This window comes from Mercenaria mercenaria, chromosome 7 (genome assembly GCF_021730395.1).
Source record: "Mercenaria mercenaria strain notata chromosome 7, MADL_Memer_1, whole genome shotgun sequence".
In the NCBI taxonomy this organism is placed as follows: domain Eukaryota; kingdom Metazoa; phylum Mollusca; class Bivalvia; order Venerida; family Veneridae; genus Mercenaria; species Mercenaria mercenaria.
Window position 1 is genome coordinate 46,137,666 of NC_069367.1, and position 27,167 is coordinate 46,164,832.

A 27,167-nucleotide genomic window follows, 5' to 3' on the forward strand; every position below is an offset into this window, starting at 1 on the left:
TCAGTGTTTAAACGTATGGACTGCATTTAAAAAATAATAATTACTGTTAGCCGCCAATGAGTAAAGAAGAAGAATATTTGTTTCCTTGGTATTTCTCTTCTGTTCAACCGGACGTATTTCTTGGGAATGAGTCATTGCTAAAGCCACATATAGAAAAACTCAGAAATTTCTCCACCTGAAGTCCTATGATGTCTCAAAGAGCTATAAAAATAAATATTTTATACTTCTTTGGATGTCTATAGAAATGGTCACAAGAGAAGAATAGTCGGAGTGTTTCCGTACTTTATCCAAAAATAAATCCCTTAAAAGTCAGACATATGTTGAACTTAAGTCTGATTCTGAAATAACATGGGTAAATTTTCAGCAAAAATGTATAAGAAAATATTTACTTGTCTGCCGTGCATACAGTGGCTTCAGGTCAAAGCATAGTTGTGAAACACAACTTACAAGTTTAACACAAGAGGTATTTGACAATCTTGAGGCAAGTGTGAGATATTGAGGATTACTCGAAAGAAAAAAACCCTATCATCTACAGTTTTACAATCCATAATATAGCTCTAAAACTACAGAAGCTGCTAATACCTGGGCGTCACACTAAGTAAATATCTCAACTGGTCAAATCATAATGATAACATCACATCAAAAGCAAAAACCTCATTTAGATTAATAAAAAAAATATGCTAAAGCAAAAAAAAAAAATAATCCACATCTCGAATACAGTCAAACCTGTGAACAAAGACCACTCTTCGGAACAAGCAAAAGTGGTCTTTGTTCACAGGTGGTCTTTATTCAGGGGGAAGGGTCACTTCTCAGTTAGCCACTATCATGCTGATAAAAAGTATTTTTACAGCTTCTTTCTTTCTATATGTTCTATGTACTAATTCGGCCAGTGCAAACATGCAAATTTTCAATCAAGCAGTTATTATTATGTTTGCTATAATGCGAAAGTCGTGAAAGTTCGGCAGATTTCAAATATTTTCATGCCGGAACGGTCCAGCTTGGTCGTTATTGGGGAGAAAATATGACCCTTGGGAATGAATTAGGCCGGTCGCTGGTCGCGGTCGGCAGGTGGTCGCTATTCACGGCCTTTTCATGAGCATTTTTCTATGGGGGGACCAGCGACCCGTCGTTGTCAACAGGTGGTCGCTATTCACGGTTGTTCGCTAGCACAAGTTTGACTGTATTGCTCTTCTATATGGCATCCTTGGCAAAAATCCCTAAAGTACAATATTGAACGAGTACAACGATCTGCAGCGCGATACGTATGTTACAACTATGGTCAAACAAGCAGTGTCACCCAAATGCTTTAATATTTCAAGTGGCAATCAATTGAACAACATCAAAAATTTTATCATTACATTTTTAGAATGAAGTACAGTCTTGTTGGCCATAACCGTGAACCTGAATAACTTGATCCCACAATCACATACGCAGTACCATTCTAACTCCCTTTTTCCAAGAATAATTCGTTCTTGGAATGGTCACCCGCTACACATAAAGTACAGCCCCAGTTTGACTCTATTCTCTGAGAGGCTGACAACTGTAACCAACCAATCTATATCTATGTTTTTAATCTTAGTAATTGAAGTTCTTTTTAACTTGCACCTAATGAGCTTGTTCATTTTTTTTAATAGTCTATCCCAGACAAGAACCTCTCCTGTCATAATCAGAATTAAGTGTTGGGCAGTAAACCGTAGATGTAGATGTATTGTTGAATTGAACAAATAATCTCCCACATTGAATTGTCTAACATAGTCTCAGTTCGTGACTCTAGTCACATCCCCCAACGGTCCGTCCACAGACTGGAATCAAATGAAAGTTGTAATTACGCCACGAGTTGGACTTCTTCTAACAGAACCAACATTGTTAGCGGCGGCCTAAACTTAGTGGATATCGGTTGGAAAAGACATATAATAAGATCCGAGACTCCTCATATGAAAGAAAGAAACAAAATATTGGACTTGTAAATGAGTTTTATTCTTGCGAAATTAGTTGCTGATCAAACTAGGATAACCAAAAACAACAAGTAATTGTTTCAAATCCTTCATAAGTTGAAAACATAAAAGTAATTCCTGGTTTAGTGATCACTGGATACCATTTATTGATATTCCAATTTCTGCCAGTTTTAGCCTTAAGGAGAAATGTACCATACTTCTTTTAATTATTTCATAACAGAAACGACAATGACTGATAATTTAAATGATTTAATAGAGCACAGACACGTCTTAAACAATGGTCTAGGATAACGTAATACAAATTACTGACATAACACTCCACGATTACTATATGTAACTGACAGACTATATTCAAAAACTACTACACTGTCAATACAACACAATTCAATTAGTAACCATAAGATTGTTATTCTAAAATCACAAATAGCTGTTACCCTATGACCTTATGTATGACAATGAGGAAAGCAATCATACTATTTATATTGCCAAATTAACGCTTTAAACTATTACATTGGGGAAAAAAATTACAAATTAGTAAAACTATCATGTCAAATACTAAATTGTAACAATAATGGATGAAACAAAATAAGCACAAAATAATAAGCACAGGAAACAATGGTAAGCAAAATTAAAGCAACAAATAAAAAGGATAAGCAAAATAAGACACACAAAAATGGATAAAACAAAATAAGCGCAAAAATTAATAAGGGTAAGCAAAGTAAGGCATATAATTATATAATATGAACAAACAAAATGGAACTTAATTTATAAAGGTGGGTGGGAGTGGCAAATTTTTAATGTTGACTGTGATGTGTCATTCGAAACTGTGAAGAGGTTCAAGATTTAACCAAAAGAAGTTCGATAGTGTATGAACACAATGTTCACTAAACCATGACAGGATAAAAATAGAAAGTGAAAGTAAACATATAGGTGGCGCTGTAAATTCAATAATTAATAGATTTTATAGAACAAAATCTCCTAAATTGTTTCATAACAGAAACGACAATGACTGATAATTTAAATGATTTAATAGAGCACAGACACGTCTTAAACAATGGTCAAGGATAACGTAATATAAATTACTGACATAACACTCCACGATTACTATATGTAACTGACAGACTATATTCAAAAACTACTACACTGTCAATACAACACAATTCAATTAGTAACCATAAGAATGTTATTCTAAAATCACAAATGGCTGTTACCCTATGACCTTATCATGTATGACACTGAGGAAAGCAATCATACTATTTATACTGCCAAATTTACGCCAACTCCCGCCAAATAGAAAGTGAAAGTAAATACATAGGTGGCGCTGTAAATTCAATAATTAATAGATTTTTATAGAACAAAATCTCCTATGTTATAAAGCGATTTTTTCTGAGATAAAAAAGGAATAAGAACTTTAATATATGTATTACGTTACATTTTTAAAATGTGCAAGAACTATGGGAAAGTTTATTAAATGATCTGCAAAATGCACCAGGAAAGCAACATCTTCCCTGGTTAAATCCCGGAAGTAAGCATCTAACTCATAAAAGAGAACGCCTTTATAGTAAATTTAATCTGGATATGTGTCAATAGGAAACTAGTGCCTCTACTTCCTGTCACGATGCACGGCTCCATGACTCTAAGTGAAATATTTCTAAGATATATGCATCGCAAATTTACGTGTATTTTTCACTAAGTCAAGGGCCATAAATCTGATCTTGCAGAGTGAAATCTAAAACAAAACCCAGGTGCACATATTCATTTGCTGAATAATATTCTTACATTGTTTCCTGGCTCTAGGTCAAATGTTTTTCAAACGTATGCAGAAAATACTATTAAACACTTCATGTGTTTTTTTTCACTAAGTCAAAGATCTTAACTCTGGTCTGGCTGACTGAAATCCTAAACAGAACATAAGGTACACAGCTTCACGTGCTATATAGCAATCATCAAATGTTTTATGACTCTAAGTCAAATACCTTTTGAGATACATGCGATACAAACTTGTATGCCCTTTATGCATATTTGTGACTAAGTCAATGGCCATAACTATAGTTTGGCTGTGTGACATCCTAATTAAAACAACAGATGCACAACTTCACATGCTGAATGACAAGTTTGAGGTTTGATGACTATTTTTAGATATGCACGACACAAATTCGGACGGGTGGACGCACGGACGAACGGGCGGAAGGACGAACACGGACAACTATAAGTGCCCCTAACCCCATCCCCGAAAAATATGTAGGGGCACAAAAAGAAGAAGAATGCAACAACTGTTTCACTCTTTCCACATAATTATAATATACAAGGGTTGTTCAATAAATACTTAAACTGGTTGTACAACTATTTCCCATTATGTGCAATTTAGTATAAATGGTACCGTTGAAATTAGTGACTTGTCAGCTACCAACTGTAATTGTAAAAATAGAATAACACCACCCAGTACAAACGAAATAACTGCGGTTAAACTTACATAATGCATGGTAAAAATTGTCAGATTAGGTACATTAGTAGCAGAGACACTATACTTCAAAGTGATACAAACATAAGACAACTTGATGCACTAGTTTTGAAGTTATGGCATCAGTCTACGTGTTTTCTTAATGACCCTCGTATAAATGCGACAAATTAATGTCGTCTGCATCACAGCTCTTCTATTTTAATTAAACTTTGGTTTACGTCAAGTAAACATTATAAGCATTCTTTTTATCATTATACAGGAGAACGACAAACATAAATAAATAATATAAAGAACTTCTGATACATAAATCTGGTATATTATAATACACTCAAAATTATGATAATGTAGGCATGAAGGGGGCAATTAGCCGGATATGCCTCGAATGTAGTCCATATCAATATATAGTGCAATTTTCCCGCCTAGTAAAGGCCATTTTCATGCCAGATATGAGCTTTATTGATGCTTGATTGTAAAAAGGAATGTCCGTAGATGATTTTAAGCTACGTTATATGCTCCAAAAGTTGAATTGAAGCTGCCTTGTAAAATGAAAGTGAAAGTAGGTATTTCCAGATGTCTAACTACGCAATATTAGCGTTTTCATCACGTGTCTCAGTCACGTGACCATGGTATCACTGCATTATGGTCAACCCCTAGTCTGGTTCCCGTCGTACAGCTACGCAAAGTACGTCCCGGAACGCTAGTAACGTAGGGGCAGATAACCAGACTAGGTCAACCCCATATTTTTTTTGTATATTTTGATTGCCTAAAGACAGACCTTCCAGACAAGGGTAGTCTCGCAGGAAGTGAAAGGCTAGAAATCTTGATAAAAATATGTTATAAGTTGTTAATTTTATACAGAAAATAGTAGCGGAGGCATTTAATACCTTCATACCTGTAGGCCAGAGCGAAGCGGCAAGGGAGATCACTGCGTAGGAGTTTAAAGCATCTGACGTCAGGCTCCATGTAGAATGTTAATGTGAAAGTGTTACCTCCCTTATAAACATTGTCGCCATTTGCAGCAACGTAATGAATCAATAACACTTTATAGTAATTTTCAAAACACTGCGTAAGTAACAAGCTCTGTCAAAGATTTTCTTAACGATTCTTAATGAACAGTGCTTAATACCTTTGCTATACAAGCGCTTTTTTTTGTTTTGGAACTGTACTCTTGACATATCTACTGTAATTGACCTGTCGATCTTCAGAGGAGTTACTGCCAAAAAAAAAAAAAAAAAGAAGAGACAGCATACTGGCACGCGAATAGTCCCCGGACAGAAATCGCATATATTTCGTCCTCAAAAGCTTAAACAATATAAAGAATGAAAACGATTAACATATATACTAGGGGTGGGTATTGCCACGAAAATTGGTATTGCGATATATTGCAATATTGTATGTGGATATTGCAATATACTACAACATATTGTACCAGTTATTTAATGAACAAAAACATGACGAATCATACTGTTTTTTTCAAATTTATTCAATTAAAAATGAGTAAAATGACTAGTATCAACAACACGAGTGTTTGCTCGACCTTCTCAATAAAAAAAAATACCAGTAAACAAAAAAATTAACGCCGATTACCGGATATTCAAAAGCGAAAGTAGACTGCATCAAAATATTATTTAGTTTATTGTGCAGCACTACATTCGGTTTACGGATACAATCATATAACACAGGTTGCTCAATTCACCGATTATAAACGAGGAAAGTGGTATAGCTGTTGTATGAATAATAAATTCTAGTCGATAGAAAAATTACTAAAGAGTTGCTGACAAATACCAAATTATATTTATCTAAATTTTCTTATTGGTTTTATTATGTGGAATTGGGTCCGTAAAATAGCTGTAAACCAGTCTGCTACCTGCACCGGAAATGAAAGGAGAAAAATGAAAACAAAGTTGAATTGTGCTGGCAAGAAAAGGATTTTTTTTTTTGTGAATCTTCTTGGTTTACGTTAGTGTTACTTAATGTTATAAAATAACCGGTATTCAAAAATCATATCGCAATATCATATCGTCGGAAAAAACATCGCAATAACCGGTCTACCGCGGTATATCGCCCACCCCTAATATATACATACCTTAGCTCCGGTATAACCAGTTAAGGGTTTTTCCTGTGAAATGACGTCACGTTCGCGGGGAATTAACGAGGCCCGAAAGGGGGTCTGTAGAACGTCAAATTTTAACATGTTCGATAGTAATGCCCGGACACCATTTTTTCATGAATATATTTATCGGGAACTGCCCATTTGAGCTGGAATTGTGAAAAAGACAAGTGATACTTTATATAACTGTAAAAAGATCGAACGTTTGTGTCAAATTTATTTGTCCCAGCCACACGGAAAATTGCGACAACAGAAAATAGAATAATTATGCTTAAGTCACGGACAGTAACTGGCTAATCGAACAAATTATGAAATATTTTGGCATATTACAGGCTGTCAACTGATTCCTATATTCCTATATTTTCCTATATTTTGGATCCAAATCCTATATTCTGAAAAACCTCCTATATTTCCTATATTTTCCTATATTTTGAAAAATATTCCTATATTTTTAGCTCACCTGAGCAATGCTCAGGTGAGTTTTTCTGATCGCTCGATGTCCGGCGTCCGTCGTCTGTCGTCCGTCGTCTGTCAACATTTAGCTTGTGTATGCGATAGAGGCTGTATTTTTCAATTAATCTTCATGAATATTGGTCAGAATGATAACCTTGATGAAATCTAGGCCGAGTTCGAAAATGGGTCATCTCGGGTCAAAAACTAGGTCACTAGGTCAAATCAAAGAAAGACCTTGTGTATGCGATAGAGGCTGTATTTTTCATTTAATCTTCATGAATATTGGTCAGAATGATAACTTTGATGAATTCTAGGCAGAGTTCGAAAATGGGTCATCTGGGGTCAAAAACTAGGTCACTAGGTCAAATCAAAGAAAAACCTTGTGTATGCGATAGAGGCGGTATTTTTCAATTAATCTTCATGAATATTGGTCAGAATGATAACCTTGATGAAATCTAAGCCGAGTTCGAAAATGGGTCATCTCGGGTCAAAAACTAGGTAACTAGGTCAAATCAAAGAAAAACCTTGTGTATGCGATAGAGGCTGTATTTTTCAATTCTTCTTCATGAATATTGGTCAGAATGATAACCTTGATGAAATCTAGGCCGAGTTCGAAAATGGGTCATCTGGGTTCAAAAACTAGGTCACTAGGTCAAATCAAAGAAAAACCTTGTGTATGCAATAGAGGCGGTATTTTTCAACTGATCTTCATTAAATTTAGCCAGAATGATTACCTTGATAAAATCTAGTCCGAGTTCGAAAATGGGTCATCTGGGGTCAAAAACTAGGTCACTATGTCAAATCGAAGAAAAACATTGTGTATGCAATAGAGGATGTATTTTTCAATTGATCTTCATGAAATTTGGTCAGAGTGATTGCGTTGATGAAATCTAGGTCAGTTTTGAATATGGGTTATCTGAGGTCAAAAACTAGGTCACTAGGTCAAATTAAAGAAAAATCTTGTGTATGCGATAGAGACTGTTTTTTTTAATTGATTTTTATGAAATTCGGTCAGGTTGATTGCCTTAATGAAATCTAGGTCGAATTTGAATATGGGTCATCTGAGGTCAAAAACTAGGTCACTTGGTCAAATCAAAGAAAAAACTTATGTATGTGATAGAGGCTGTATTTTTCAGTTGATCTTCATGAATTTTGGTCAGAATGATTGCCTTGATAAAATCTAGGTCGAGTTTGAACATGGGTCATCTAGGGTCGAAAACTAGGTCATATCTAAGAAAATGCTTGTTTTATCGCAAGAGACCAATTTTTTGGTCCAATCTTAATGAAAATTGGTCAGAATATTTGTTTCCATGAAATCACTAGGTCAAACATGTTTTACACTGTTACGGAGTGTTTCTTAGGTGAGCGACCTAGGGCCATCTTGGCCCTCTTGTTTAGTAAAGTTCTTGCCTATGAATAAGAGAGTAAATCTTGGTTTGATGCTGCTTTTGGATTCTTTATTTTATAGGTAAGAAAATTCCCATGTCTGCCACAGCATCACCATCCTTAAGATAATGTTGTTTTGCTCTTCTTCATCATCTGTATGGTCACTTTGCAAGGCATTGAAACAGGACATGGGTCTTTCAGGTAAATCAAAGTCTCATTCAGATGTTTTCTTTCAGATACTCCCCAATGATGAAATACAAGGCAAATCTCTGAGATCTCTGACATCAAAAAAGTATAGTAAAGATGACAAACTGGTGCAGAAGTACCATGTCTGTTTTAAATATACAGTTCATGCAGTTTTACCAAAATTCAAAGTCTTCATTTACTGAATTGTCTACAGGAAGATTTTCTCAGAGACTTACCTACATACTGAGAGGACCATGCCTGCTCTTCCAAACTGGAATCGAAGCACATAGGCAGACTGTTTGTGCTATTAAAACAATTTTTATTTTTAACAGCACATGTAGTCTGTTGACATGGTAAGATAAATATTTTCAACATTTAAGTTTTGCAGGTGTGCCATAAGACAACCATGTTGAAAAAACCATTCAGCCTGTGAGTGTGACTACCTTGTAATAGTAAGACAATGCCTGGAGGAAAGACACATGGAATGACAGGTGGCTTGATTTATGAGGACGACAATGGTGTTAAATTGTTTAAATGATGTAAACCTGTAAAAGGAAATACTGAAGTTGCTTACTGCATTTTATGCTGTAAGCAATTTTCTGTAAGCAACAGTGGTTTCACTCAGGTTAAACAGCACTGTAAATCAACAAAACACAAACAGATCTCAGATACTCGTTTTGGTAAAAACACTGCCCAAAAAGTGTTGACCAAGGGTGACGGTAAAACAGTGACTGCTACAGCCTCAGGAGCATCTAATAAACCAGCTACTATAGGTTCAAGTGATATTGAGCAGAGGCAAATACAACATGTATTCACAAGTCACCCTTTGAAACATCAAGTCACAGAATCTGAGCTGTTGTGGTGTTTTTGCGATGTGCTTTGTAGCAGTCTTCTGTCTTGTCTGGATTGTGATGCTGTTGAAGAGAATGGTAGACATTCTAGACATTGATTAATGTAGAAACAGAAAGACAGTAAGTGTACAGGTAAGAGTTGATAGTATATGTACTAGTAAATGAAAATATATGTTGTTGAAATTAACACTCCTATATTTTGCCTCAAAACTATCCAAAAACTCCTATATTTGTTGTGAAAATATTCCTATATTCTTTCTATATTTTGGAGAAGACCTAGTTGACAGCCTGAATTGTCACTAAAAGTAGAAAGTGGTTTCCACTCGGTATCATTTAAGTTTCGATAGACCTGTTGTCACCAAACTCATTGTGTAGCTTGTTAGGATTGTGTTTTTGTCACTTGGGTCAAGGTCACTGTTATTAAAATAGAAAAATGGTTAAAAGCTGGTTTCATGGCATCATGGCGATTCTTGTTTTAGTTTGTAATTTTTACAGCAGTTATTAGTTATTTAGAAAATATAATATTTTATTATATACCTATATAAAATCTGTCAAAAATACTGCTTGTATTTCACAAGTAAATATGAACAGGCTGAAAAAAAATTCTGTATTGTACCTTTTATATTGTATGTTGCCAGACTACTTTCATTTAATACACATAACCTGACACAGTTCTATATATTCCGCACATAAAAACTGCATTCATTTCTATTTAAAATTGACAAACATTTAAGATTTTGTTCGATAACATAACAACATACGTAAAGGTGGAGGTATATAATAAAGGGTCATTACAACAATTGTTAGATCTAGGATTTTGTATTCAGCTCTTGTGTATTTTGCAAGGATGGATCACACTCTGGGCTTTACTTTCTTATCATATGATAAACATATTATGCAACATTAAATATTTACTTTGTAAGTTATGCAATAATTATTGCTTCATGTACAGCTCGTTTAAATGGGTCAGTCGTGTTGATGTACTTATAAAATAGATTTGCCCGGTTTATAGGTTGGTCAGGGCTACGGATATGTATTGTATTTTGCCATCGGAATATTTCTATCAAATGCTTCTTCCCCAGGAAAAGTTCCGTTTGGATCCGTCCATGTTTACAAACACGTTTGTTTATTTTATGGACTGTACATAAACGGACATGTATTGATAATTGATGTACAAATATTGCTTGTGTTCATTTTATGTTTAAGCTAATTATGATTTACCTAACATCATGCAATTTTTAAAATGTCCTTAGATTATAACCTGAGGCAAATTAGCTCACTTTATATTATAGTGTATTTGAACTCTGAATATTTCTCTTTAATACAAAGAACAGTTCAGTTGATGCAAATGATTTTTTATGTGGTCATCATAAGCACTTAAAATCATTTGTTGAAAGAATATCAGATTAGGAATAAAAGGTGCAATTTATATAATGGATTATTAATGGATTTTGAATGTTGTTTTATTAACATTAGATAAAGTCAGGTTGGTGGACTTTGAAATTTTGTTTGTATTTGCTAAATAATAATATTGTCTCTATATACAGAACTTTAAAAGTTTCAAAACCTTAAAGATGGCTTTATAGATGACACAAAAACATTCTCAATTCAAAATGTGGAATTGTATACAGATGTGAGTGTAAGTAATATAAAATAGATTTTTTTTTTTTTTTTTTTTTTTTTTTAATTTCGGCTACCGAGGTAACCCATTTATTGTCCCCGTCATAGATGTGCGAGGGTCAGGGATCCATCCCCCATCACATCTTACAAAAAGTAGCATGATTGCTATTACAACTAAAATATAATCATATTAGCTAATGAACTGTTGTAATAAAATTCTCGGGGATTTTTTTTTTTTGACAAATAGGGACTAATACCTTCTTAATATACAATTTAAGTGAATCTTTATTTAACAGCTAAACTATACAAAAATGTATTTACTTAATCTGTTTAATTATGCACTTTATAAAAAGGGTATATGCATAATATTAGTTAATTAGACAAATCATTTTTTAAATAAAAACAAAAATTAAATGGCATTTATAATGGTTAAATTTTATAAACTGTCTTCCATTGTCTAGCGATTTAATTTAGACATTTTTTGCGTAGGAAAGTATTTCACTTAAAATATAAAGAGACTAAATCTGCATTTCGAAGATAAAAAGGCCTTAGCTCGAAACAAAAACGTTTACTTTCTATGTGATTGTAAATATTTTATGTAAAACAAAAAACAACAAATTTCGGGCGAAAGAGAGTGAAAAATGAAAAGCCTGGGTTGGTCTGGACACGTTGAGGGGCATCTTATATGTGATACAAAAGAAACATAATGTCAACAGTAAAAGCTTACAAGTATATTCTTTCATATATATTCTATATCGTTTTATAGTGTTTTGGAAGTTATTTAACCTTAAGTTTAACTGAAAAAATCTTCAATGTATTACTCTTGAAAAAGATTTTTATATTTTCCCCATAGAGTTTCAAATTTAGTCATTTCAAAATTTTTGAAAGCAATATATCTTTCCGTTTTGTAGTAAGAGATCATTTTTCTTTTAAATACATCGATTGATGGCATCTGACCTTGTAATTTGTTATAATATAAGAAGTGTTTGGCCTGCAACAGAATAATATTAATAGGTACATCGAACTTTCTATTACCGAACATAATATCTGAAGGATTCCATTCTGCTAAATTAATGTTACATTTATTTCTTATATAATTTAATAGTTGGGTCCAAAAAAGCTTAGTTATCTCACAGTTCCAAAATAAATGTATTATGGTTTCTTGGAAATTGTTACAAAAAGTACAGCTATCATTACCAGTTATATTCATTTTCTTTAATAAATAGTTTGTGGCTAAAATTCTATGGTTTATCCTATACTGAAACCAAATTAATTTTGGGTCTTTAGTAATTCTAAAAACGATGTCATATATTGAATAATTAGGTATATTATTAACTTGTAAATCGATTAACTCATTTTGCCATTTTAGAAATGATTTTGGGTACTCTCCCTTTTTATTTATCTGCTTATAGATTGATCTGCAACCTTTATTATCTTTCTTTAACAAAGTAAGACTTATTGGTATAAGCGGATTGTAGCTTTTTACAGGTAAGTATCCCATACCCTTAACTTCAAGGAAACGCCTGACGGATGCCAAAAGGCCATTGTACTCTAGAAAATTAGTCCTAATGTTATAACTGGAAATAAAGTCGTAATATGTGAAGAAACTTCCTTCGGCATTAATGAGATCGCCTAAAAAAACATACACCCTTTGCAAGCCATCTTCTATAACATACACTTGAACCTCCGACCTTAATACTTGGGTTATACCACAGATTAACCGCGCTAAATTGGCTACTGCACGTGGGATTTATATTTAACATTAGAGAAAGATAACTAGATAACACATCTTTCCAAAAAGGATTTTGCTCTTGAAGCATCTTTCTTTTTGTATAGTCTGAGCCATATTTATAAATGTCTTGTAAAGCCGGACAAATATATTCAACCAAGTGACTGAATTTATTATACATGTCTAACAAACGTCTTAACCAAGTGGCTTTTAAACTATGAACAAAAGTCTTAATATCAATCATTTTAAGGCCACCGTATTTGTATTCCTGTGTAATTGTGCTTCGTTTTACTTTATCTTTAGAATTATCTTTTAGAATTATCACTAAATAAAAAATTTAGTGAACAGTTTGCAATACAAGTGTTGAAATAGATATCTTACACGTGTCCATCATAATGTTATGTTATGTTGAATGTACACACATGTTAAGTGATTGTTTAGATCTCTATATAGTGCCTATTTCATCCACAAATTGCTAGACATACAGAACTCACAGAACAGCAGTCAGATACCACAAAACAGTGTCCACAATCTGTTCTAATCGCTGAAAAGGTGAGGTCATGTCATCATCTTGGTGGCTTTGAGTCCATAAAAGTGTTTGCAAAAATCCCAACCTCCTTTGAAGGATGTAGCATAAATGCTAGAGAGGCCATTATAAAGTTCAGTCATTTCATTTTAATGTTCTGTAAGATATTCTTGCTGCTAAAAAACAGCTTGAATTTTGTTCTTTAGCCCTTAGTCTGCTAAATATCTAATTTTTTTATTTGAAGGGGTGTTCACTGAATATTTACTGACAGGCAGAATCACTTGCTGACAGCAGGCTAAAGGTTAGCATTAAATCAAAATTGAATTAAAATTAATTACATTAAAGATGTCCCACAGTGTGACAGGAACTATAGGGGTCTTGTTTAAGCTGTATCTAACAAGTATGTAACAAAGCTGACAAATGTCTAAGGCAGTACTGAGGATGTGTAATCATACATTTATTTTGGAATCACTTATCTTTTTATTGTTTTTTAGTATTAAAACTTAATTTAAAAGACTGTATTTTATTAATAGCCTACGGTATTAATTATGCCCAAAGGCAAAACAATAATTGAATTGTTATCAGTTAATCTACAATGTTTCTTCCCTTTTAAGGTTAAATTCTTTATTCATTTAGTGCAGGTAATGATACTTTTTAACAGGCCCGAAGGCACACTGAGGTACACCAAAGCAGAAAAAAAGCAAAAAACATTCCTTAACAGATACTGTAGATCTTAGTTCTGTACAGTGTTGACTTCTGGTACGTCAGTACATAATTATACTTTAAAATTCAATATCAGATACCTCTTATACCCTACTAAAAGAAACCACAATGAGCGTGAACATAATTTATAGATTCTAAATAAATATATGCCAACTGCATGTGCAGTGTCAGACCTTTTTGTAGATGTACCTAAGGGTGAAAGGAAATATGAAAGTGTCATATCTAAAAGTGCTTCAAAAAGGCACACACTCCCTACACTCTACAATACCAGATGCTTGTCAAGAGTAGATTCAGTTAGCACACTTGTATTTCAGTATGAATGCTAAGTGAAATAAAGGAGGAGGAGTCAGGTCAGGTAGCTGCTGATGCTTCCAGTTATCTGTGGGTGAAGGAGAATTTCAAGCTCGTGGTGGCATGTTTAAAACATGATGTGTGTGCATTTTTAGCCCACCATCATCAGATGGTGGGCTATTCAAATCACTCTGCGTCCGTGGTCCGGCGTCCTTCCGTCCGTCCGTCCATCCGTCCGTCCGTCCTTCCGTTAACAATTTCTCGTTATCGCATCTCCTCAGAAACTACCAGGGGGATTTTGACCAAACTTTGTCAGAATGATGTATTGGTACCCTAGTTGTGTCCCCCTGAAAATCAGACTGGTTCAACAAATTTTTATTAAGTTATGGCCCTTTGTTTATTTCTATAATTTACATAGATTTATATAGGGAAAAACTTTGAAAATCTTCTTGCCCAAAACCACAGAGCCTAGGGCTTTGATATTTGGTATGAAGCATCATCTAGTGGTCCTCTACCAAGATGATTGAAATTATTTCCCTGGGGTCTAATATGGCCCCACCCCAGGGGTCACATGGTTTATATAGACTTATATAGGGAAAAACTTTGAAAAACCTCTTGTCCAAAACCAAAGGGCCTAGGGCTTTGATATTTTGTATGTGACATCATCTAGTGGTCTTCTACTAAGATTGTTCAAATTATCCCCCTAGGGTCAAATATGGCCCTGCCCCGGGGGTCACATGGTTTACATAGACTTATATAGGGAAAAACTTTGAAAATCTTCTTGTCCAAACCACAAAGCCTAGGGCTTTGTTATTGTAATGTAGCATCGCCTGGTGGTTCTCTACCAAGTTTGTTAAAATTATCCCCCTAGGGTCAAATATGGCCCCTCCCTGGGGTCACATGGTTCATATAGACTTATATAGGGAAAAGCTTTTAAAAACTTCTTGTCAATAACCTACAACATTCAAATTTGGACCACATGTATAGTTTTGAGTGGCAAGATGAACCTTGACATGAGTTGACCTTGATCTTGACCTAGTGACCTACTTTCACATTTCTGTAGCTACAACTTTCAAATTTGGACCACATGCATAGTTCTGTGCACTGAAATAAACTTTGACCTTGACATTGACCTAGTGACCTACTTTCACATTTTTGAAGGTACATGCTTCAAATTTAGACCACATGCATAATTTTGTGTTCCGAAATGAAATTTGACCTTGATTTTGACCTAGTGACCTACTTTCACATTTCTCAAGCTACAGCCTTCAAATTTGGACCACTTGCGTAGTTTTGTGTACCGAAATGAACTTTGACCTTAAGATTGACCTAGTGACCTACTTTCACATTTCTGTAGCTACAGGCTTCAAATTTAGACCACATGCATGGTTTTGTGTACCAAAACAAACTTTGACCTTTACATTGACCTAGTGACCTACTTTCACATTTCTCAAGCTACAGCCTTCAAATTTGGACCACTTGCGTAGTTTTGTGTACCGAAATGAACTTTGACCTAAAGATTGACCTAGTGACCTACTTTCACATTTCTGTAGCTACAGACTTCAAATTTAGACCACATGAATAGGATTGTGTATCGAAACAAACTTTTACCTTGACATTGACCTAGTGACCTACTTTCACATTTTTGAAGGTACAGGCTTCAATTTTGGACTACATGCATAGATTTGTTTCTGAAGTGAAATTTGACCTTGATTTTGACTTAGTGACCTACTTTCACATTTCTCAAGCTACAGCCTTCAAATTTGGACCACTTGCATAGTTTTGTGTACCGAATTGAACTTTGACCTTAAGATTGATCTAGTGACCTACTTTCACATTTCTCAAGCTACAGCTTTCGAATTTGGACCACATGCACAGTGTTGTGTACGGAAATGAAATTTGACCTTGAGCTAGTCAGTAAGTCTTGAAATTTGGAACACTCAAAAATGGCACATTGGTGGGCGCCAAGATCACTCTGTGATCTCTTGTTAAAACCTTTTTCAGTTAATTTGCAAGAGAAAAACACAACAACCGTGTTAGCATTTTGAAAGTCTTCTATTCTGAATTGTTTGAAAAGATATTTGATAGATCTAACAAAGTAGCTTCATAAATAGATATATTGCCACAAAAGCATTGAACCATCTGTAGACAACAGTTGAGGGCAAATGCCAACGAAAATGCAGCAAATTATTGTCTAATCACTTTAAGATGAATATTTTTCCCCCATTTCAGACCATGTGATACAGCATCTTAAGCTTTGATTTCTTAAACAATTGGAAGACGTATTACGTGGTAGCTATCTCCTTAACTGTCAAATGGAGAATGTTTAAAACAAACTTAAAAGCATTTCATATGCCTGTTTGAATGTGCACTATTAATAAAACCTAGTAGATTAAACCTAACCCTAACTTCAGTCAGTATAATCCTATACATAAACTCAGTACATGCGCCTATACTATATTACTATAAAATGTAGGCAATTGTTGATAAGCAGCCAGTTCAGACCAGTATTTCCATGGTTATGGCCCTTGAATTGGTCAAAATTGCCTAAATTGACAGTGTTTGCTCTCTAACATGAGCAGAAAAATCTTATCCAATGTTCACTGAACTGAATGGTCACAATATTGATGGACCTAATACCTCTGGAAGTTCAATGACCAACTGGATAGTCCCAGTCACATTCTTGAGTTATGACTCCTGAATTTCTAAAACTAGCGAAAATTGACAATGTCCATTAAGGATTTCTTATCCAAATGATCCTCAAACTTAGTCAAAATGTTTGTTTGCGTATCATCTTGACCAAGTTGGATGACCCGCAGGGTAGTCTTAGTTGCTTTGCAGTTATGGCCCTTGAATAGGTCAAAATTCAGAAAATTGACAACTGGTCTGCACAATGAGTAGAGTGTTTTAAAAGTTAAAAAGTAATTTTCTGTAAAAGGGCATATTTTGTGACAGTTTGGCACTCTTGTTTCTCATAAGTTACCAATGGAAAGTTAATTAGAGACAGAACTTGTAAGGTGGAAACACATAATTATATGATAACATTAAAAGTTTCATGTCTGAGACTTGGACCAAAAAGCGTTTGAGTTATGCGATGTGAATTATATTCCAAATTATAGTAATGCCATATTCTAGCTGATTGTGTTTACTAGTTGGATCTGGCTCTTGTGACAAAGCTTCATTGCTCTTAGACGAATTAAAACTTGGACAAGATTGACGGTGAAGGAAAGTAGGGTTACTGGTTTGGCCTTTTAAATGTTCGTTCACAAAAATATGCCAGATGATAATTTGGAAATTCTTCAGTTGGGGGATTCTCCCAGACTTTTGATTCTTAAATATTGATATGAAACAAGGTTATACTTCATAAATCATATTGCTGTCCTTTAAACAACATTTAAATTGAACCAGAAAATGCAGGAATGAGTTTTCTGGAGAGCTGCCCCCAGAGAAAGGCTTGACAGATTTAAATAAATTTTGGTACATAGGTGTAACAACATAAAATACAGGTCAAGTTTGACTTTGCCTACAAACCACCATTTTTAGCTCATCTGATTTTTTGAAAAAAAATGATGAGTTATTGTCATCACTTGAGCGGTTGTCGGCGTCAGCGTCTGTGTCGGCGTTGCCTGGTTAAGTTTTATGTTTAGGTCAGCTTTTCTCCTAAACTATCAAAGCTATTGCTTTGAAACTTAAAATACTTGTTCACCATCATAGGTTGACCCTGTATAGCAAGAAACATAACTCCATCTTGCTTTTTGCAAGATTTATGGCCCCTTTTGTACTTAGAAAATATCAGATTTCTTGGTTAAGTTTTATGTTTAGGTCAACTTTTATCCTAAACTATCAAAGCTATTGCTTTGATCTTGGAATACTTGTTCACCATCATAAGCAGACCCTGTACATCAAGAAACATAACTCCATCTTGCTTTTTGCAAGAATTATTGCCCCTTTTGGACTTAGAAAATCAGTTTTCTTGGTTAAGTTTTATGTTTAGGTCAGCTTTTATCCTAAACTATCAAAGCTATTGCTTTAAAACTTGCAACACCTGTTCACCATCATGAGTTGACCCTGTACAGCAAGAAACATAACTCCATCCTGCTTTTTGCAAGATTTATGGCCCCTTTTGGACTTAGAAAATATCAGATTTCTTGGTTAAGTTTTATGTTTAGGTCAACTTTTTCTCTTAAACTATCAAAGCTATTGCTTTGAAACTTGCAACACTTGTTCACCATCATAAGCTGACCCTGTACAGCAACTCCATCCTGCTTTTTGCAATAATTATTGCCCCTTTTGGACTTAGAAAATCATTTTCTTGGTTGAGTATTATGTTTAAGTCAATTTTCTCATAAACTATCAAAGCTATTGCTTTAAAACTTACAACAGTTTTTCACCATCATAAGTGGATACTGTACATCAAGAAACATAACTCTATCCTGCTTTTTGCAAGAATGATGGCCCTTTTTAGACTTAGAAAATCATGGGTTGGACAATATTTCTGTTACACAAAAAAAATCAGATGAGCGTCAGCACCCGCAAGGCGGTGCTCTTGTTTGACACAGTTATGGCCCCTTTCCAACTTAAAATTTACCAAAGCCCGCCCGCTTAGCTCAGTAGGGAGAGCGTCGGTCTACGGATCGCGGGGTCGCGAGTTCGATCCTCTGGCGGGGCGTATGTTCTCCGTGACGATTGGATAAAAGACATTGTGTCTGAAATCATTCGTCCTCCACCTCTGATAATTTATGTGGGGAAGTTGGCAGTTACTTGCAGAGAACAGGTTTGTACTGGTACAGAATCCAGGAACACTGGTTAGGTTAACTGCCCGCCGTTACATGACTGAAATACTGTTGAAAAATGGCGTTAAACCCAAAACAAACAAACAAACAAATAAAATTTACCAAACTCGTGGTTTCCAGACTCATGACAGGGTTGACAGATTTAAATAATTTCTTGTGGCCATTTCTTTCTTATGGTTACCATACTTCTGTGACAAGGCAGTATTGTGGGGGTATTATTCATCATTCCTGTGACAGTTCTAGTTTCATTTCCCCCTCCCCCTTCCCCCCTCCCCCGCACTTAAGCACATAGTGCCAAATGTGACATTCTAGCATAATTGTTAGGAAGTAACACCTTTCTATATACCAGTATGAGTTCGCCATTTAAATATGTAAACCAGTTACACCAAATATAATGCATAATTTAAATTTTTTTTAGAGGAAGTGAACTCTTACAGACATAATATTCATTAAATTGATTAGTCTTTTTACACATTTTGCTAGAATAGTGTGAATGCATGTTTGTTTATTGTAATAGAATCTGCAGAATCCCTCGGAATGAATGTATGACAAAACTCCCCTTGGACAAAATTGATTTTATTGATTAAAAGTTTTAAAAGTAAACAAAGATGAACAGAAACAAAAAAACAACAACATTTAAGATGAGAATTATCTGTTCAAAATGGAATAAATTGAAAATTTGGATAAAATCAGAAAAAAAATGATAGTAGGGATTTTGTCCACCTTGGTCAAATGGAGCAGTGGATATTTTGTTAGGGAGGAAGGCTGGGGGAGGGGGAGGATTGTGTCAGTATTGCCTTCAGAATATGTTACTACTTGTCTAGTGCTTGTATTTGTATTTTACATAGATTGATATGGGGAAAGTATTGGTTGGGACTGTTTATTAAGGAAGGGGATTTATATGGGTAGTGTATAGTTCAGTTTTCATATTTAGGTAATGTTTACAAAAAAAATTAATAAGTATTGTTCAATATGATCTATGTGGGAATTAAGTTTAGCAACACAAAATTATACAAAATCACATTGAAATCATGAAATTTCAATTTTTTTCAGTCAACAAAATTAGTGTTAGCACAGTGTCCTATGTGTAGGGCTGTCATCGATAGAAATGATATCGATGTATCAACGATATTTTTTTGTCGATCGATTATCGATTCCCATTTTCAAAAATCGATATTTTACAGAGAGAAAAAAACTACCCAAATAAACACTCAGACCCTAAAAAACAACTAAAGTTCAAAAAGTTGTAAATTTGGATAAATGCAAAAAAGGAGTGAAGGCAAAATAAAAATGAAAGATGTTATTAATTTTTATGTATTTCTTTTATTTCATAAATACAAATACAACACAATCAAACAGAAATATGGAAAGTAGGCAATAAAACTTAAAATAGCATTTACAGGAAGGTATATTGTATGCATATGAACAAATAGGTCGTTAATCTAACTTAATAATCAATATATCGATGTATCGTCGATATTTGTCTTCTGATATATCGGTATCGTCGATACGCCTAAGACCCAATCAATGACAGCCCTACCTATGTGACAGGCCACTGCACAGCCACTATTCTATTTAGTACTTATAAATAGGCAGTAGTTTAATCTAAACAAGGTAAAATAAACAATTTTCCTGTAACAAACAAGTCTGTAAATTGAACTGAAAGTGTCATAATCAAACTTTGCTGTTATTATTATTGTATATGTCATTATAGATTGTTTGATTATGCAGGTATTATGTTACATAATGAAATGACAAATCTCCTAGTTTGAGATGATTTCCAAGGTTTGTTCACACAGTAGCTTGTAACTCAAACATTTTGGAATGATTAGAACTGGCTGAACAAGAAATGCCTATTAAATTTCAGGGACTGCTATGAAGTGAAGGTTAGGGTGTCCATGGAAACGGCATTACAGGAAATATGGTAAGAATTTTTTACATCTTTAACAGCAGAAAAATAATTTGATTCTTACAATATTTTCACATCAGATATTAATGTTTTAATGTTACTGCTGTCTGCACCAAAAAGTTTGTAAAGAACTTCTTGGATTCAAACCATAATCAGCCTGTGGTAAATTTTGTAGCTAAAAAAATGCTTACATGTTTCACTCATTTTCTCAGTTAATTTTGATGCATTTTCACTATATCTGTATTTTTAAAGAAGGGATATGAATGAAACATAAAACAGTTGTTCCACATCATCCCACATCAAATGAAACATGGGCACTAACTCTTGAACCAATCATGAATTTTAGAATTCCGGGTTAAAGATGTGATGCACTTTTGCTCTTTCTTAGTTGTTACTAATTTAGGGATTTGATTCAAACTTGGAATGCTGTCTTATTTCACATTATTAGCCACATGATATGACACACAGTGTGTTACTCTTGCAGAAATGCTTCATGAATTATGACCCTTTGATACTTAATTAATTGATAACTTTCACTATGATCTCTGATATTACTTAATACATTTGACCCAGATTCAAACTATTGTCCAATATCATAATCTACATAAGAGTCATTTTAAAAGCAGTCCAGCAATAGCTCCAGCTTTTTTCAGATCAACCTTGTGTCACTGTCCAGCATAGAAATAGTCTAGCTTGCTGTCTCCTGTGACAGCTCTTGTTGGTAATATGTTTAATCAAACTTGATCAAAAGCAAAATGAAAAGTTCAAGGTCCTCAGGTGAGCAGTCTAGGTCCATTTGGGCCTCTTGTTCCGCTAACCTGTTATCCAATTCAGTGGTTTTGCAACACTGAAATACAGTGATAAACAAGGGGTTTGCCAATATACTTGAATTAATAGACATTGGGGTTGTAACACGATTTTTGGCTTGCTTACAAAGACATGTTCAGATTAGGTTTTTGTTACCAATACTTTCTGTCTTAAGGGGACATGCTACCAGATTTACAAGTTTTCAAAAATATCAGTCCAAGAGGAATAAAATATCGGAGACACTTCTGAACAAAATGAAGATTCAATGAGATTTTATAAGACCGTAAAACCATTGTCCACCGCTATAGTTACTTCTTTATATCAGATAAATTTTATATAAAGTTGTTTTCATTTTTTTTCTTGTACAAGTAACTTTAACATCAGAGCAAAGGAAATAATTATATTGATTGCTATTGTACATGTATTTGTTTTACAGAATGCTTTGGAAGTAAGTCAAGAAATCCAAAGTCTTCATGCAGCTGTAAGGAGCCAAAATATTGGTGCCGTCCAAAACTGCATTCAGTCAGGTAATGGCTGAATAAGTTACCAGTTACTCAGATGTATTTATAGGTTTGAATAACTACAGGACAATTTTATCATGAATATTACACTTGCCTGAGCACAATTGCTTATGATATCTCTTGCTTTTTGTCTTTTGGTTTATGTCTTACTTGGGTCATCAAGGAAATCATCCAGCTTGCAGAATTTCTGTGGTTTTACCTGAGTGCCGGCTTGTGCCAGAAATAATGTTCACTTTATCTGCAAAAATCTGTGAATACCAATATGTGCCTTGACTTTATCTACAAAAATCTTTGAATATGTGACATTGACTCTATCTACACATGTTAAATTTTCTTTTACTGCTAGTGACAAAAGATTAACACAGAGGTTTTATACAGCTGTATACTGATTTGTTCTTTAAGGTTTCTGTTAAATGTTTTGTGTTGCATGTTTATAGGTGTGTCAGTAGACAGTACAGACGGAGCTGGTGTGACACCATTGCTGTTGGCAGTGTTAACCCACCAGCCAGAATGTGTTAAACTTCTGTTAGCTGCTGGCTCAGATGTCAACTACACAACAAGGTTTGTCTTAATATACCAATTTGAAAATATACCAAATAGAACTAGAAATTGCATTAGTAAAGATTTTGACAAAACGTTCCTGATCCATTAAACATACACATATAAATGTTCAGTAAAATTTAAAAAAAAATGCGAAATGAATAGAATGTTACCATAAACATTTTGTGACCGCTCAATGTCGGTCGTCCGTCGTGCGTCTGTCAACAATTTCTAAAAAAATCTTCTTCTTGAAAACCACTGGGCAGAATTACATCAAACTTCACAGGAATGATCCTTGGGTGGCCCCCTTTCAAAATTGTTCAAAGAATCGAATTCTATGCAGAACTCTGGTTGCCATGGCAACCTAAAGGAAAAACTTTAAAAATCTTCTTGTCCAAAACCACAGGACCTAGGGCTTTGATATTTGGTGTGTAGCATCATCTAGTGGTCCTCTACCAAAATTGTTCAAATTATCCCCTTATGGTCAAATATGGCCCCGCCCCAGGGGTCACATGGTTTATATAGACTTATTTAGGGAAAACTTTGTACAAAACCTAGACCGCCTCGGTAGCCTAGTGGTAGAGCATCCGCTTCGAGTGCGGGAGGTTGTGGGTTCGATCCCGGCCGCGTCATACCAAAGACGTAAAAAATGGTACTAGCAGCTTCTTCGCTTGGCGCTCAGCATTAAGGGGATAGTGCTAGGACTGGTCAGCCCGGCGTCAGTTTAATGTGACTGGGTGGGGTATCATGCCACGTGTCTACGGCATGATATTCCAGTGAGGCAGCACTATAAAGTTGGGCATTGTGCTCACTGCTACAAGTAGACACCGTCGTTTATATGACTGAAAAATTGTTGAAAAAGACGTTAAACCCGAACACACACACACTGTACAAAACCGCATGGCCTAGGGCTTTGATATTTGGTATGTAGCATCATCTAGTGGTCCTCTACCAAGATTGTTCAAATTACCCCCCTAGGGTCAAATGTGGCCTCGCCCCGGGGGTCCCAAGTTTTACATAGACTTATATAGGAAAAAAAGTTTAAAAATCTTCTTGCCTGAAACCACAACACTTAGACCTTTGATATTTGGTTTTGTAGCATTGTCTTATGGTCCTCAACCAAAATTGTTCAAATTGTACCCCTTGGGTGAAAAGAGGCCCTGCCCTGGTGGTCCCAAGTTTTATATAGACTTATATAGGAAAAAGCTTTTGAAATGTTCTTTTCTGAAACCATACAACCTAGGCTTTTGATATTTGGTTTGATGCATTGTCCAGTAGTCCTCTACCGAAATTTTTCAAATTATGCCCCTGGGGTTAAAAGAGGCCCCGCCCTGGGGTCACCCAGTTATTATGTGAGTTATATAGGAAAAATACTTAAAAAAATCATCTGATCCTATTTCCAAGACTGTTTAATTATAATTACCTGATGACCCCAAGTAATATGATGTCACTTGACTGTGACCTTGACCTACTGACCTACTTTCTTGTTTTTTAAGATACAGCCTTGAAATTTTGATGACATACACAGTTTTGCGTACAAATCGAAAATGACCATGAATGTGACCTACTTACTTTCTTAATATTTTATCATCAGTTTGACATTTGAAACATGTAGCTCAAATTACTCAGGTTAGTGATCCAGGGTCATCATGACCATCTTGTTTCTCCAACTAATAAAGTTTGAATGTTGCAAAAACTGAAGATGGTGGTTGAAAATTTCATTCACTTTTGTGAAAACTAGAGGCCTGTGGGTGAAATTGAGAGAGGGGTAGGTGAAAATTAGTGGGATATGTGTATGAAAACTTGAGGGGAGTGGGCAAAAATGAGAGGAGAGCAGGTTTATCCAAGTGCTCTGCATAATTTTCTATCTTCTTGCAGCTGTCTTGCTACTATTGGTTTGTAGCTTAGGATGACAAATGAATCACAAAATTTATGCTCCGTCAGTCTTTTGAGAAGTAACACAAATGGTTTAACTAGGTTTAAGATTGACTAAACCAAGCTTACTAACATTTATGAATTCTTAACTTCAGGGAACATGGAACTGGACTCCATATAGCATGTAACCATGGATACCTTCAGATCATTAATTCACTTCTGCTTGCTGGCACAGACTGTTCACTACTTGGACCAGACTGTCAGACATGTCTGCACCTTGCGGCTAAAGGAGGCCATCTTGATGTGGTGAAAACGCTCTTATACTATAAAGTGCCAATAAACGTCTCTGATCGTCAAGGTATACTTGTATATGTAATACATGTAGATTTGTGTAGAGGAATGAATAAATTGTACACATTTATGTCATAGGACAAATTGAATGTGCAGATAGACTTGGTCTCAAACCTGTCATGTCAGAATGCCATTACTGTGTAAAATTGAACAGATGGATGACATAGTTATTATTATATATATTGTTTTTTTCTAACATTGTGGAAGTTGGCAGTTACTTGCGGAGAACAGGTTTGTACTGGTACAGAACCCAGGAACACTGGTTAGGTTAACTGCCCGCCGTTACATGACTGAAATACTGTTGAAAAACGGCGTTAAACCCAAAACAAACAAACAAACTAACATTGTGATGGAGACCTTCCAGTTTCATTATGCTTTTAGGTTTAAGACTTCTGTATGATTTGAGATTTTAGGTTTAATGCCGCAACAAGATCCAGTTGTGATTATGACTAAGAGTATTTCTTCTACAAATTTCCAAGGTGGTTTTAGGTTTAAGACAACTACTTGGTTTTCATTACGTGTCTAGGTTTACTATAACTAAAATAATGTGCTTTAAGATTTAATGTTTAATATCACTACTTTGATTTTAGGTTTTTTACCACAATGTGTTTCCGATTGTACCTTCAGATTAAACATCCAGTGTGAGTTTAAGTTTTGACTTTACTACATGTGTGCATTGTAATTTTAGGTTTAACACCACTACATTTGTCAGTGATGAAAGACCATGAGGAGGTTGCAATATATCTGATAGAAAATGGTGCTCTTGTCAACAAACAAGATTTAAAAGGAAATTCACCTCTTCATTATGCTGTTAAACAGACAAATATTGAGCTCATTAAAGCAATAATTGCTCAAGGTGAGGTATCACATAACTTCAAATATTCAGGTGGCTTTAGTTCTGATGCATTTTATTTCATATAAAACATAATTGCTCAAGGTGAGATATCACACAAACCATACCGAGATAAATTGTCTGCACACACTGCTTCACATACATCAGACATAGGAATTTATTTCTGATGCATTTTTGTGTAACTATAAGCTGCAGTAGATGTGATGGGATAAATAGTTATGGAAAATTTCTCTAAACTTTACTCTGCTAAATTTCTAAAATGGTCTGGTCAATCATTCAATTTGGGCAGTACCATTTATTATTCGAAGGGGTTTTCATGGAAAATTTACTGACTGAATAGCGAACAGTGCAGACCAAGAATGTGCAGGCTGATCTTGGTCTGCACTGGTTGCAAAGGCAGAATCGCTTGCCACCAGCAGGCTAAAGGTTAAGAAGTCTCAGTTTTCATGTACTGTAGACTAGATTATATATCTTGTCTTTTGCCAAATGTAAACAGAATGATCCCAGGTAAAGTAACCTTCTAAGAAACTAGAATTAGTAGTATCAGGGATATTTCTGTTGTCTATGTGATCTTGATATAAAGGTCAAATGAAATTATATAAAATCTACAGCATGTTGAAATTATTTGTAGTTGCAATAGTTTAACTTTTAGCTATGTTAGAATCAAATTAAGTTTTTGCCTCTCTTGTGTGCAAGAGTTCTTCTATGACCTTCAGCAATTACTTTTCTGAGAATAATATTGCATTTACTATAATGGAATTTTTGCAGGCTGTGATAAAGATCTCATGAACAACAGTCAGGAAAGTCCCATGTATATTGCTGTGAGGATGGGACATATACAGACACTCTTATTACTTGTAAAATTAGGTAAAGTATGTTGCATTGATGTTAGAGGGAATGTTTTCGTGTCTCTTTAAAATTTGCGAAATTTTATTTTTTTTGTGTAAGTAACTGTTGAAAAAAAATTGTGTTTTAGACATTTTTAGCTCACCTGAGCACGAAGTGCTCAAGGTGAGCTTTTGTGATAGCCCTGTGTCCGTCATCGTCCGTCGTCAGTCGTCCGTCTGTCGTCAGCAGTTTTACTGTTAACACCCTAGAGGCCTAATCTTAATGAAACTTGGTTAGAATGTTACCCTCAATAAAATCTTGGACGAGTTCGATATTTGGTCATCTGGGGTCAAAAACTAGGTCACCAGGTCAAATCAAAGGAAGAGCTTGTTAACACTC

General features: G+C 34.9%; 1 protein-coding gene across 1 annotated transcript in view; it reads left to right on the forward strand.

The window, feature by feature from the left end:
- Window positions 1-5,383: 5,383 nt before the first annotated feature.
- LOC128558585 (ankyrin-1-like) overlaps window positions 5,384-27,167 on the forward strand; it is a 30,400-nt gene continuing 8,616 nt past the window's right edge. Inside the window, exons 1-7 of the mRNA XM_053548334.1 lie at window positions 5,384-5,482; window positions 20,952-21,008; window positions 22,237-22,327; window positions 22,759-22,882; window positions 24,892-25,094; window positions 25,776-25,943; window positions 26,709-26,807. Coding sequence (XP_053404309.1) covers window positions 21,006-21,008; window positions 22,237-22,327; window positions 22,759-22,882; window positions 24,892-25,094; window positions 25,776-25,943; window positions 26,709-26,807 — 688 coding nt within the window. The 5' untranslated portion in view covers window positions 5,384-5,482; window positions 20,952-21,005. The remainder of the gene's footprint in view (window positions 5,483-20,951; window positions 21,009-22,236; window positions 22,328-22,758; window positions 22,883-24,891; window positions 25,095-25,775; window positions 25,944-26,708; window positions 26,808-27,167) is intronic.